Below are 14,180 nucleotides of genomic sequence, written 5' to 3'. Positions count from 1 at the left end.
AGGGGACAAGTCTGAATTGTCACATGGGGCGGGCGGAGTGGAAATCAAGTTCTAAGTTTTCTAGCTTTTTCAAACAGCATGCCTGAAATAAAGTATAGACACTGGTGATTTAGCTTTAATTTGGGGGGCCAGCGGGACAGAAAGGAGAAGAACTTTATATTTTGAGAGAGAAATACAGAAATGGAATAGTCTCAAAAGCTAGAGGAGCATGTTGAAATAACGATGGATGAAACATGAAAACAAATGACCCCACTAACAAAAGACATGGTCAAAAAAGAATGTCTATAGAGATTACACTCCTTGGTTGCATTTTTTGCAACTATCACAAGAAGCGTGCATGAAGCATCCCACAGATACATGGAGTAAGCGAATAGGTTCAGATATGCACAGCGCAATACCAGGAATCAGGCAGATGAGTTTCTGCAAATCACACCATGGAGCCCTGAGGCTAAATACACTGAATTCAGGGGAAGGAAACCACTCCAGGAACCAGTGGTGCCACACAGCACACAGATCAACCCTACATAAACTCCTGGTTGCCAAGCTTTATTTGGCTGAGGAAGACAGGAAAAAACGTCCAAAATACAGAACACAGCTATGGATGTAAGTTAAGTGATAAAGTATATCTCATGAGGCTTTTTCTTTTTTTTTTTTTTTAAAGTTACTTTTGTTTTTGCTTTTAATGCCAAAACCACAAAGCATTGATTGTTAAAATATGCATAGTTCTTATATTCTTTGAGTAGGTATCTATATCTTTTTCCTATATGGCTCATATAGAAAGAAAGCAAGCAACACAAGATTCCAGCTAACAGCTCTGTGTAAACAAGTCCTGAAGAACTCTGGAAGTCTGTCTGCTTATTGTTAAGATTCAACACAGAGGCAAGGAAAAGCACGTACAGCTAATGGGGCCATCTCTCAGGGTCATCCAGCAGCTGTTCCTGTTGAATATTCAAACACACCCATCCACACCCACCTCCACCCATGCATAAAAGGATTGAAAGGATCACCGGACAAGAAACAAGAAAGCAAGACTGCTGACATTTAAAAACGAAGACTGCTTTTGGTAATAAACAGATTTCTTCCTAAGCCTCCCCACCCTCCCTTTTCTGTTACCCTTCCTATAGACCTTCTTCTGTTTTTCTTAGTGACATAATGCTCTAAAATCATTTAATTCTCATAATTATGACCTAAGACCATTCAAATGACTTATCACTGGATTAAACCCTGTGCAGAAAAATAAAAATAGACCTCCTGCTAAATTATATATTTCCTCTTTTAATTTTACTCCTTTATGTCTTGGGCACTATGGAAAAAATCATTTCTCCAGTACTTCTGGAAAAGAAAAAAAAGGTAACATTTTCAAAAACACCCAGACATTTCTGGAGTTTTTTTTGTTGTTTTTGTTTTTTAAGATACTCAAATACAGCAAGCTTCAACTAGTGAGATCCATATATCCACATGCGGGGAATTAGCCTTTCAGCTGAAATTAACTTAAAGTTACTTAGATTGATAGATAGATACTGGGTTCCTATCATCCAGCTGTTTGCCCAGTCTATGTTTAGTGTTGCTAACCTCTGTGAGTGCTGTCATATGAGTTGACATGATGCTTGATTAACAGTTTCTCCTTTTTTTCATTTTTTTGTTTGTTTTTTGTTTGTGTGTACGTGTATCTTTGAAATTATAGCTTCCCTTTCTCTGAATGCGTTGCTCTATTCTGTTTTCTGTTGCCTATTTTTCTTTATGAAAACAACCTTAGAACTCTTTTAAGAAAAACTTCCTATAAGACACACGTATGATTTACAGTACATAACAGAATGAGAACGCAGAGCCACTGCAAAAAGTTACTTTTATCTGTCATAGATGAATTATCAGATAGGAAGATCAGAGTTCCAAGCTTATAGCTTGTTTTTAAAACAAGAACTCCAACCCACTTGGAGAACACAAGTCACAGACTGGCAAAGTATTTCTAATGAGATTTCTGAAGAAAAAGAATTTCAATTGAAAAATAAAATGCACTAAAATCTAAAAAAAAAAAAAAAAAAAAGGTCAAAATCCAAATAGTTTATACTTGAAAAACTGAAGATATTTGAAAAAAAAAAAAAAAAGTCAATTTTCCTATGGAGAAATATCCCATCTTTCTGATCAACCCTAGAGATATTCTAATGGTCCGCAAGTCAGCAAATGTCATCTAGAAACTATCAATCTGCTAACAGAATAAATTATTTGGAAACATGACAAGTTCATAAGCACCCACACACAATAGCAAAAGAGAAATAAAGAAAAAAGAAAAGAAAAAAGTCCACCTGTTAAATGAATATGAATAATTACACAACGTTCAGCCGATACATAATACATCCTGGTATTAATCTAGATCCTTAAATATCCTTCTGGTACTAAAAATACTTTAGAGGAACTGCACATCCCAAGAGAACAGCTTGTAGAGAACTTTCTTTAGCTTCCTTTAAATTTTGCAATTTCCTTTTATATCTGAACATAACCACAGTCTAGAATTGTGGTTTGTGGATCTGGATTAATTCCATGTGGTTCTCTGAGGATAGAGGATCCTTCTACCAGAGGGAGAAAAAAATCCCTGGAGGATATGACAAACATAACATCGTTATAATGGTAGCAAAGCAAACCACCTTCTTTTGCAGTAACTGCCACAAGTGGAGATGGAATTGGCTTGGTTTTCATATTAGAGTACAGAAAAATCATTCTTTACTGTCTCTGAGCTCTTAAAATCATATTCAATACCTTTTTATTTTCTCCTTAGAAGTCTATGTCAACGCATTTTTTCTGTCATGGGATATATATATATTTTTTTTAATCTTGAACTTTTTCTTGTAAGGTTTACAGTAATAGCATTGCACTTTTTTAATGCAAAATCAACCTTATAAAGACTTGGGGCCTTTTCATGTTTTGATTTTGTGGAGGGAAAGTGAACTTGGAAATAGTTGGGAACAAGTCAGAAAAAGCTGAGAAGTAATCTTGAATACTGTATTTCAAAGAGAAGCTACTGAGTTGAAACACTGTTAGGAATTTATTGCAAATAATGCATATCTAAATTAGAAACATGATAGCCAGCCAGGTGTGACTAACAAGGATGATTTTTAGCAGATATTTGCGACCCCTATCAAATCAAATCAAAGTCCAGAGCATGAGAAAAGCAAAATCTGACCCAGCCCCACCATTACTGGTGTATGTGCTACTCATATTTACATATTAGGAACAATTAAGGGTGTGGTGAGATGGTAGTGGTAAGAAACACGTGAGTCTGTAGAGCAGATCTTTCTTTTCTAATGAAAATCGATGCAGATTGAACTACTGTGAGTTAACAAGGAAAGCCTGCACTGTGCAGTGCAGCATTTGGCAGAGCTAACAGTTCATCTCTGACAGCACTGCACTTTGCCTCAGCTCTGCTCATGTGGCAACACTGGTTTCAATGATCCTGGTTTCAGCTTTCTACTAATCCTCATCAACTTCTAAGAAAAAAAAAAAAAAGTTTCACAGGAAAGAGTTCGCAAAATGTGAAGTACTAAGCAGATGTAATTTTAAAAGATCCCTGCAGTATGCTGCACTTTGTCGTGACATTGGTAATATAGGGTTCAAACTTTCTTGCCAGAAGATACTATATTAACTTGTATTCAGTGGATAAGGCATGCCATCACAGTTGTAACATAGCGAATAAAAAAAAAAGAAAGGGGGGATTATTTTTCTTGTTCCCGTTCCTAATGTTGCTCTTAGCTTTGTTTTCTTTACAATTTATCACATTTTGTGGCTACCGACTTTGGAATACTACTTTATCTATCATATATCATCAGTATTTTGCTTTCCATTTGCTGTTTACTTTGGTCCATGCTTGACAAACCCACACCTTCAGTTATTATTAAAAACAAACAAGCAAGCAAGCAAGCAACCCTCCTTCCCTTGCAAACACTTGCTTAATAATTGTTATGTTTTCTAGTGCCATTTTCCCATTTCCCATTTTCAACATATGCTACACTTTTTAATTTGAAGACTTGGGATTTTACGTATCTGAGAAAAGAAACCTAAATTTTTATTATATCATCATGTTCAATGCCAATCCAACATACTGATTTTTTTTCGCCTTCTTGTTCTGTCTAATTTTCTGGGATATCTAGTGTTCTAAAAGTATTGGAACTATGATGCAATGACTAATATTTAGTAAAGAATTTTACTTATACTTACTTAAAATAAAAGAATATGCCAAGAGAAATCAAAAGTGATGCAATTGAGAGACCATGTCCTATGATGGCCAAATAATACAAGTTCAGAGCCGTCTGCAATACAAGAACAAAATCAAGCACTTGTGATGCACACAGAACTATTATTAATAAGTACAAGCACATCTCTTCTACCTCAAAATGATTATAACAGGATGAAGATAATAAAAACATTACTGATAATGATGAATCAAATCCGGAATCCTGCAAATCAACATCTTACTAAAATCTCTTTCTGTAGGGCACATAACAGATTGATTGAAGTTGCTACGGCTTAGCAGTTCAAACATTAGTTTTTTTTAACTATATACTAACTATGTTTCTTCTGAGTATTTATATAAATCTGGTTATTTATGTTACTGTGCTGGGTGCTCTCCTGTCTGAGGCTTGACTCAGATGCATTTATGCATCTCTTAAGCAAAACATATTAGTGTGCTTTACATATGAATTTATTTATTTTTTGCTCATAATTTTTTCTCCTATCATTTGAAAATTACTTCCTTCCAAGGAAGCTGTGATTGTGATACTGGAACGTTAGCTTTCATTTCAAGAATGAAAAAAATTAACAACTCAAAAATAGTAAAGACTAAATGCTATTATTTAATAAATCTACCATCAAATTCCAGTATTATGAAAAGCTAGGTACATAGCAAAAATAAAAACGAAGACCTGGTGAAGTAAATATTTGGCATGTATACATGTTAACATCAATTCTTTCTCTAGTAACAAAATTCTGCTTTAAATTATGGAATCTGTTTCTCAAAATCACTTATTTGGCATTAAATACAAGATAACCATTTTGCACATAAGAAAATGAAGATCTTTGGGTTTAACCTTTTACTATCACAAAAGAGTATAATTATCTACATTCTATTAGGAAGAATAAGAGCATCCGTGGGCTCAGTACTCCGTAGTCTGTATCTCCTCTGAACCTGTAAGCTCTGAATGGTTGCAGCCTTCTTCATATATATGGACTTTTCAAATCACATAAAGAGATTCAAGGTAAAGCTTTAAGAAATGTTATTAGATGAGACAAGGTTACCTATTTGTAGAATAGTGAGAATTGTAGAATAGCTAGAATTTTTCAAGTTATTATTTATTTATTTATTTATTTAAATGTATAATAAAGGAGTTAAAGCAATGCAGTAGTTTAAGTGAAATTTTCATAAGAAATCTGGAATTGAGAAACCAAGTGCTACCCCTGAAACTGTAAAAGACTGTCTATGTATGTATTTCTATGGAAGGTCCATATCATATCCCACATGACAACCTCATTCAGTGACCAATTTAAGACAAAGTAGCATGTTTAAGATTTTGAACATTTCCGCACAATTTAGAACTGGCCCTAAACAGTGGTACGCTAGGGACCACAGAGGGACTGTAGTGGTATGCTAGGGACTACAATGACAGTAAGAATTGAGCAATGAACAACGGCCATGTTTATTGTGCATTATCTAACCTGCCTTGAAAGAAGGCCACAAAGAAGCTCCTCACATTATTCATACACGAAGACCTGCATTGATCTAATCCTTTCTGAATAACATTCTGTCAGTTTCTAGTCAAATATTAGCAAGAATCAATGAGTTGATATCTCTCTACTATAGAATAAGAATAGAATTAAACTGCCATGGACATACTCAATTGATTTGAGAAAAAGCAATGCAAAAGTGCTTTATTATCACCTTTTCTCAACGTGGTTTCTTGGTAAATAACCTTAAACACTCTGACAGCAATGATGCAAGCAGTTAGGGTCCCTATTAGACTAGATGGCAGTATTCTTGATACAATCTACTGTTACTGTGCTTTTTTTCCATGAGGCCTAGATTCACTCACAATCTATCCTTACATTTTGTATTTCTATTTTTTGGGCATTTATGGTGTCATTTTACTGCTTTTTCCCATGACTGAATGTGTTTTATAAACATTATGAATACTATTAGTGGACATGGAGGCTTTTTGTGTGGGTGAGGGATAGGAATATGCAATTGTATACATTATACCCTCACATATCACAGATTATCTCAGAAAGCAGTTGGAGCTTTACCACATTTTTTTCCCTAAATCTGTCAATGGATGGGCATCCAAGCTAAACTACAGTCTATAAAAGTGCCATCTATACAGATACCCACATAAATAAGTGTGCATACAGTCTACCTTTGATACATAGGAAAAAAACAAACTCACAAAGCATGTTTTTTCCATTTGTGTGGGCAGTTTAGTAATTCAAAAACTGGAAAAAAAAAATTGCTCTTGTGAGCCAGGACACAAGACATTCACAGGGGAAGGGCCACAAGGGAAAACAAACCCTAGCTAACACTTCTTATCATTTACTAACCTTTGGCCTCCAAAAATCCTGTGGTCAATCCACTCAACTACAGCTTGCCTACACTTTTGTAAAACAGAAAATATTAGCTCTGCTTTTCATATTACATTGGAAAATAAAACAAAATTAAAAAAAAATAAAAAATCCCAGTTCTTCTTAATGCTGCCTGGAAGATGCAGTAAGTCCACATAAAACTGTTGTGGACCTGCTGAAAATCTCTGCCACTATGAGTTAATTGGATAAACCCATGCACTCAGCAGGTCTTCCAGAGAAGTGCAAATGTCCTGCAGTTCTGCTGAGCTTGTACCCTACTTCAAAATTACAGAGCAAAATGTAACGGATGTTCTTTTAAGGAGTACATTTTGCTTACCAGTAGGTGACTGTGGATGACATAGACAAGTACTAGTGCACATTTAAAATACCCACAAACAAAGATGATAACATACTAATCAAGTAGTTAAAATCAGCTGTGAAAGCCTTTTTTTTTTTTTTGAGTCTGCTTAGAACAATTCATCATTTTTATTCAGCATGTTTTCTCTTTTTGCATTTTGATGTTACATTAACTCTGCTGCCTAATTTTTGAGATGTTAAATTTTTCAGACCAATTTCTTAACTGGTGACATGCATTTGTTCATTTCCTACCTTCACTTTTTCATGCGTATAGATATTACACTGGGTGTAGTTTGTCCACGTCCTGTTGCTTTCTGGGTGTCTAAACCAGTTCCCACTTGGATCACAGATCTTCGTCACTTTTTCTACAGCCAAAGTAGTTGGAAAAAAAAACGAAAAAAGAAAAACAAGACAAAAACACAACAGTCAGCACTGAAGTTCTACTTCCTGATGCCTCGTATTTCACGAAAAAAGATTGGCAAACAAATGACAGCTTTATTAATATGACTAGAGAGACACTGCTTGTTACTACGAATTCTGAGAAACTAGAGGCCATTGCTTTTGCTTGGCAAGGGCAACTGATGATGTGTTCTTCTTAAGAAAACAAATAGATTTTCCTCTTCCAATCCAGTTAAGTATCAAAAATATATGAAACTGATGCAGAACTACCAGATGAAGTGACAGGAATGGCTTCTATAACATCCAAGACATAAACTGATGTCTGACATCCTACCACTGTAAATTAGGATTGGACAGGCAGGAAAATATCAACAGAGAAACTGCTCAAGAACCAGACTGGAAAATTTCCAGGACCATATAATGATTTCTACCTAATCAAATGAAGAGAGGCATCAAAAGACCTTGGGAAATACTAAATGCAGTAGAAGCAGACAAGAGTTGACATCTATGACATTTTCCACATGCTCACAAAAGCAAAGTTAAGCTTACAGAAATAGGAAAAGATTCATTTGGAGAAACTCTTGTTGACTTCAACAGCTAAACTGAGGTAGAATAAATAATGTTTCTGCTTATCTCTCAGAGGGAAAACCTCGTCTCTATGAAGAAAGAGCTGTCATCTAAATTCTATTTGTATTTCCTCACCTACAGAATCCTACTAAGGCACATTTCAAAACAAAACAAAACAAAAACAACAACAAAACCCACTAACTTGCCAATATTCTATGTGATAGAGGGAAAGTGCAGATAATGGATTTGGAGTTAGTTAAATTCTAGTACATTAGTGACTTGAGTGGAGCAAAAAGTTTTTTATTAAGCAACGTGTTGATGCAGAAGCCCATGCACACTTACCTGATGGATTGAAATCCTGAAAGTAGTCAGGACAACGCTGTACTGACACAGTTCCTGCAGCAACATCACTCCAGCACAACCAGCCATCCCATGTCCTGTTACAGTAAGGACCTACGAACAAGTGGACACCCGATAATAAACTAACAACCCTCCTTTCACAAGTAAGATATCTTTTGAAAGATAAGTCTTTCAAAAGTAAGATATAGCACTGCATATGTTAAGTTTCTCACTTGCAGCAATGAGTTTTCTTCATAAAGAAAAAAAAGCAAACAAAATTTAGCAACAGTTAATTATAACTTCATGTAATAGAAACAGCTTCTTACGTATATATTTCTTCGAACATGTTTTAGAATACATCATCATTTACCTCATCAGATTTAGAGCACGGTAGGCTAACATTCTTTGGGCAAAGCAAAATGCATCAATTCAGACTGAGTAATGCACGTGAACAAAGAGCCTTAAATTTGCAAAGACCATTTTACTGAATGTATTTACATTTTGGATGTACACCAAGCCTCTATATATGTGTTTATTAGCTCATGGAAAACACACTGGTATCCTAGAAGCCATCAGAAAGCCCACATGGGAGGCAGCCACAGTTCCTTGTTCTCAGGTAGAACTGAGCCTGCAGATACTTCTCTAACTGCTCCAGGACAGGGATGTCACAGAGTCCTTCTTCTGGAGCCCATTTCAACGCCTCACTGCACTCACACAGATTTTTAATATCTATATGTAGGCATGCAGAATGACTGACCTACAGATCTGAACATATTTTTGTATTTTCCTTCAGTTTTCTATTCAAGACATAACATATTCTCCCTGCCCCCTAAACTATCTCAAATGATGCGTATTTCAAACATCACATAGTTCCCCTTCTTCTTATCTAGAGATTTTCCCGCTTGTCCAGATCCTTTTAAACTCGTGGTGCCCTGGGCTGGAGATAAACTTACACTGTCATACTCGTATCCATTTCTGACCTCCAGACATTGCTTTTCTACAAAGAAACACTTCAGAAGAGAAAAATACTGTGTAATTATCCCTTTTCTCCCCTAAACCATTCAATGCTTTCAGAAGTTATAAAGTTGGAAATGATCTCCATTTTCTTAATCTGGATATCTGTTTAAATTATCATTTTCTAATGTCATCAGAAATAAAAGTTTTGTGTTATTTACCATATAGTGGATGTAATTCAATGGGCATTACATGCACTGTAATACACAGTATTACTGTGAGTTCCAAAATGATGTTTCTAAAATATGGTATGAATAGAACCTGAAAAAATTGTTACCAATATAAGCAATGACTAATATAACAAAAGGATCCTGGATTACTTTAGTTATATCTATCGACCACCTCCCTCTAGAAAACCTTATGAGAAAATAAACTCTACCTTCTTTCCTATGAATGGGATCTTGCATAATTTTCTGGTAGCATTCATACTGTGCTGTCATAATTTTATTCCGTGTAACACTCAGTTGAGCGAAGTCGTCTGTCATATTCTGATGCCCCTCAGCTGGTATGGCAGTGGCAAAAAACTAGGAAGAATAAGACTTATTTTTAGCAAGTCACTTTTAAATGTATTTTTAATGAATTTGGATCTACTACTCACATAAAAACTGATAAAAGTTTCTTTAACTTCAATCACTTTAAATATTATATTTTGAATATTATTTTACTGAAGGAAAGTGATCTTAAATCTTACTACTGACGATCTGATTTTGTAGTTTTCTGGCTGATATAGGCATGTCAACTGTTACCATAAACTTCTCTGCTAGCAAAAGATATGCTGGGTTCAACAGAGGTAATTACTGTTTGTTAGCATAGGAAATAAATGGAGGATATAAGGCAGTAAAGATCTTGCTTTGTGGAAACTATATTTGAACTTATTAGCTTTTAGAAAATAGCAATTGCTCTGGTGTTCTGTACACACTTGGATTACACACAAACTGGAATTCATTAAAAAAAAGAAAAAAAAAAGATAAAACTCACCATAGTAACCAAGAGGAAGAACAGCAAAAACGTTATCCAGTTTTTTGTCATTTTTGTATTTGGTGCAGTGTATTTTATGTTGCAATCAAATGAACTCAAACTGCAATGTAAAAAACAGGAAGAAAAAGTAGTAAATCACAAAAGCCAAAACTGATAAAAGACTTGATATTTTCTTTCTGCATTAGAACAAATCAATGGAAGTCCACTGAATTTTATTCTCACATGGTGCCATGTGATATACATGGTGATGTACAATATGATGTGAAGAAAATGCCCTCAATTCACCAGTAGCAAATTGCAGCAGCCAAGTTTTTGCTGCACCAACACCTCCATCTCTCACAGGGGAGGCAGGAAGGGCCACCCATTGCTTCAGCTAACACCACTTCTCTGGAGGATTTGTCCCAGTTGGGAAGCTGGTACCCACTCTGACAAATATGTGGCAATTAACAGCTTTCAAAGGCCAAGATCTGAGTTGGCTCCTTGACATCTCTGCTTCGGGCAACTAGACCATGCTGCAGTTCAGTTTACTCTACAGTAGATTTAGATTTCCACACACACACACACACAATTATTTCCTATTCTCTTCATACCAGCTGATTTTTAGCTTTGCCATTTCTGGAAGAACAGGTGTAGTAAGTAGATGCTTTAACTGAAAGTCACAACCTTGTAAGGATAAAAAAGGATAAGAGATAGTTGTAAGCTATAAAATAGTTTCTGTATATGCAGTAGCTGTAAAATATATAGATAACAGAACGATTCAAAAAAGCTGTAATTATCTGACAGCACAGACTATTCTAGAATTTGATTCTTGAAGTGTACAATGCACCTAAAGCAAAAAATATACAAAATGATTTCTTAAGCACCTTGACCACCTGTTTTGCAATAGAATAAGTAATGGAAGAATAGAATTCTGAGTAATAGCACGAAGAGCATTTTGTGCTAAATTTAGCTATTTAGCACGAACAGGCTATACACACTACAAAATATGAGATCACTGTTGTTTATTGTAAAACTTGATGAAAATACAAGAAGCCTGTTGTAAAACCAATTACTGTTTTACCTGTTTAACCCAGAGTAAAAGCGTATCAGTAATCTTTCTCTATTTTTACCGCTGGCATGCAATTCTCTAACACTGATTGCTGGAAATTGCTCAGGTAATTCAGCAAGACGCTGAAATTCAAATATGCTGTTCTGAAGGTTCTTAAAACACTAGAACACAGACCAACTGACATACATGAAATATATTCACAATGCACTCTAATAGTTCTTCAGAAAATCCATATTTGATGAGAACTACAGTGAATTGATTATTGCAAAAATCACTATCTGACACATACAGAATGGCAACTTTTGTAGTGTTTATTACTAAAGACATTGTTAATAAAAACAATCTAAATATCCATGTGCAATGACTAAGGATTGACTGAATACAAAACATAAATGAAGACATCGTAACTAGTAAAGAGGCAATATGATTTCAATTCTGCATGACAACAGAGGGCAGGGGTGCATAAATTTAAATTTGTTACAATCCTTTAGTCAATTTTACTTGTGCCTAATTACCTAGTGGGGAAAGAAAAGAAAAAAAAAAGCACTGCCCTTCTAAGGAAATCAGAATTATCTACTTGGATATAAAACAATGGAATAATCTTCCCTCTCTCTCTCTCCAGTGTATGCCAAAGCACATCTGCATAGGGCTAAAAGCCATACATGATGTGAGCAGAACAAGGAAAGAGAGGAATCAAGTAGAACACAGCATCCTTAATTTAATATTTGTTTTTCTACTTGCATACAAAGAAGTTAGAAATAATTTTCTCCACAATAGTTCCAAAAATCCTTCTGCTAAAAGGAATGTTGGATGGCAAATTTAAAATAAAGATTCAAATATTGCCCTCACTTAACCTTGCTTATTTTTATTTATCTAAAAGATATAATATCATAGAAGCAATGGCAGAATTCATCTGCTTCACTTCACAGCCCATGATCATTTCAATTTCACAGTATCAGAAGTCATCCTGTAGCCTGGTTCCTTTAAGGGTCTGAATCTTTTCTTATCTAGTGGTTTTGTAGACACTTCCTATCAAGTATTCCAGTATCCAGCATTAAATTATTAATTTTTCCCAGGAGATAAAAGATTAAGTCAAGTCTATAATTCACTCAATACTTTCCACTCAGTCCACACAGTTAATAACTGCAAAGCCAAAAACTTATACATAGACAAAAAAATCCTCTTCCTGAACATCACTACTTTTGGATTTAATTACAAAATGCAGGGTGAAGGTCATTCAGATGCCTATTTGGACTTCAGCAAACCATTTCTTGCATCATCAGATGAATTCATTCACTCAAAATCTATTCCAGTTGGTTTGGACAAGAACTTGTACAGGAAGATAAAACACTTTCTTAGGAATGGCCAGCAGCATGCTCAGTTCATTGACTGAGGTAGCAAGCCAACACTCCTGAGAAAGTAAGGCTGCTTTTATTAATCGTCTGTTCTGATGAGCTGAAAACCAAACAATTCTTGGAGTGTTCTCTGCCTCTCCCAGCTGGGAAGTAGGAGATGCACAAGGCAAGGAAATTGACAGTAAATGAGAGATGTTGTCAGGTTTCTTTACACAGTAATGCTTCCCCAGTTGTTATTCTGTTATTAAACATCTTTGACAACTCTACCAGGGATAAGAGGACATCTTTATTGGACCGAGATTAATTTGAGTGTAATGAAAGTTAACTTGAGGGAAAAGATGGTAGAGGCTTATTCAGAATCCCCCAGTGCCACTCAGACAGTGGGGGATTCTGAACAAAAGCCATCAGGATTGTGATTTACATGATAGGTGTTGAAGGAAACTGTAAGTCAGTGGGGAAACACTAGGACAGTTCTGCCTTACTGATTTTCCCAGTAAAACACAATGTCAGTGGGAAGAGAATGGCGAATCTCAATAGCAAATCAGATCTTCAAAATCTCATTTTTGTTTTTAGTGTGTGCTGTACTGAACACCAAGACAGCTGAAAAACAACAAAAAACAACCAACCAAGGCCAAAACAAAACCACAACTCAGCAACCTTGAACTGCCTGCTTTTTGTCTTGATTGCATTCTCCATTGCCCATATTAATGATACTCCACAGGCCCATGCAATGTTTCTCACTGATAGCAGTGACATCTACTGAAGAAGAATGAATTCAAAAGGAACTGCAAGCTGAACTTAGCCAAAAAAGTCACTGGTGTAGCTTTAACAGATGTTCACATTTCTCTTCCTCCTGCTTTCTCTATAGAGCCATCCATCCTGTCTCATCAGCTGTTTCTACTTTTAACCTTTTCCCATCCTCCCAAGAATAAATGCTGCCCTTGCTGAGCTCCAGACACTTCCCATTTCAATGACAAACCAAAAGGGTAAAAAAAATTAAAAATAAAAAGTGGAAAAATACTGTTTTGAACTTCAATCACTTGACCACATTTAATGCATCAAGAAAAACCTCAGGCTTCTACCTAAGGCAGTTACCCTTAAACTTGACTTGAAGTCAGAGTGCAGCTCCGTATGGGTGGCATGGGAAGGAGAGCCTTACACTTATACACTTATACAATGATGTATACTTACATCATTGCAGGCACCTTCATTCACATGCACAAACTTATTTCACTAATCGTCTGGTCATCTTTGATTCACCCAAGAAAAGAAAACATTTTCAATATAAATCACATTAGCTTGCAGCAATGTTATAATCTTGCAACACTGAAGTTGAACGTGCATATATAGATATATATCCTTCCTCTCTGGCATAAAGCAGGAATCAGAATGGCTGCTTTCTTAACAAAAACAAAAACAAAACAAACAAACAAACAAAAAAACACCTCTTCCTGTTATTCTAGCACTCCCTGATTTTGTCTGGTTGGACTCCCTCTCAGATACAGGCTATTTTGATACAGGCT

The 14,180-nt window shown here is 35.6% G+C and overlaps 1 protein-coding gene across 1 annotated transcript in view; it reads right to left on the bottom strand.

Annotated features, from left to right (window-relative positions):
* CALCRL (calcitonin receptor like receptor) overlaps nt 1-14,180 on the bottom strand; it is a 63,382-nt gene that overhangs the window by 17,080 nt on the left and 32,122 nt on the right. Inside the window, exons 2-6 of the mRNA XM_040561091.1 lie at nt 10,255-10,354; nt 9,656-9,800; nt 8,266-8,376; nt 7,210-7,322; nt 4,210-4,301 (exon numbers count right to left, since the gene is read on the bottom strand). Of these exons, the coding sequence (XP_040417025.1) occupies nt 4,210-4,301; nt 7,210-7,322; nt 8,266-8,376; nt 9,656-9,800; nt 10,255-10,305 (512 nt within the window). The 5' untranslated portion in view covers nt 10,306-10,354. The remainder of the gene's footprint in view (nt 1-4,209; nt 4,302-7,209; nt 7,323-8,265; nt 8,377-9,655; nt 9,801-10,254; nt 10,355-14,180) is intronic.

The sequence above is a fragment of the Cygnus olor genome, chromosome 6 (genome assembly GCF_009769625.2).
Source record: "Cygnus olor isolate bCygOlo1 chromosome 6, bCygOlo1.pri.v2, whole genome shotgun sequence".
Lineage (NCBI taxonomy): Eukaryota > Metazoa > Chordata > Aves > Anseriformes > Anatidae > Cygnus > Cygnus olor.
The sequence above is the reverse complement of the archived record's forward strand: the minus strand, read 5'-3'. Positions and strand labels throughout refer to the sequence as shown.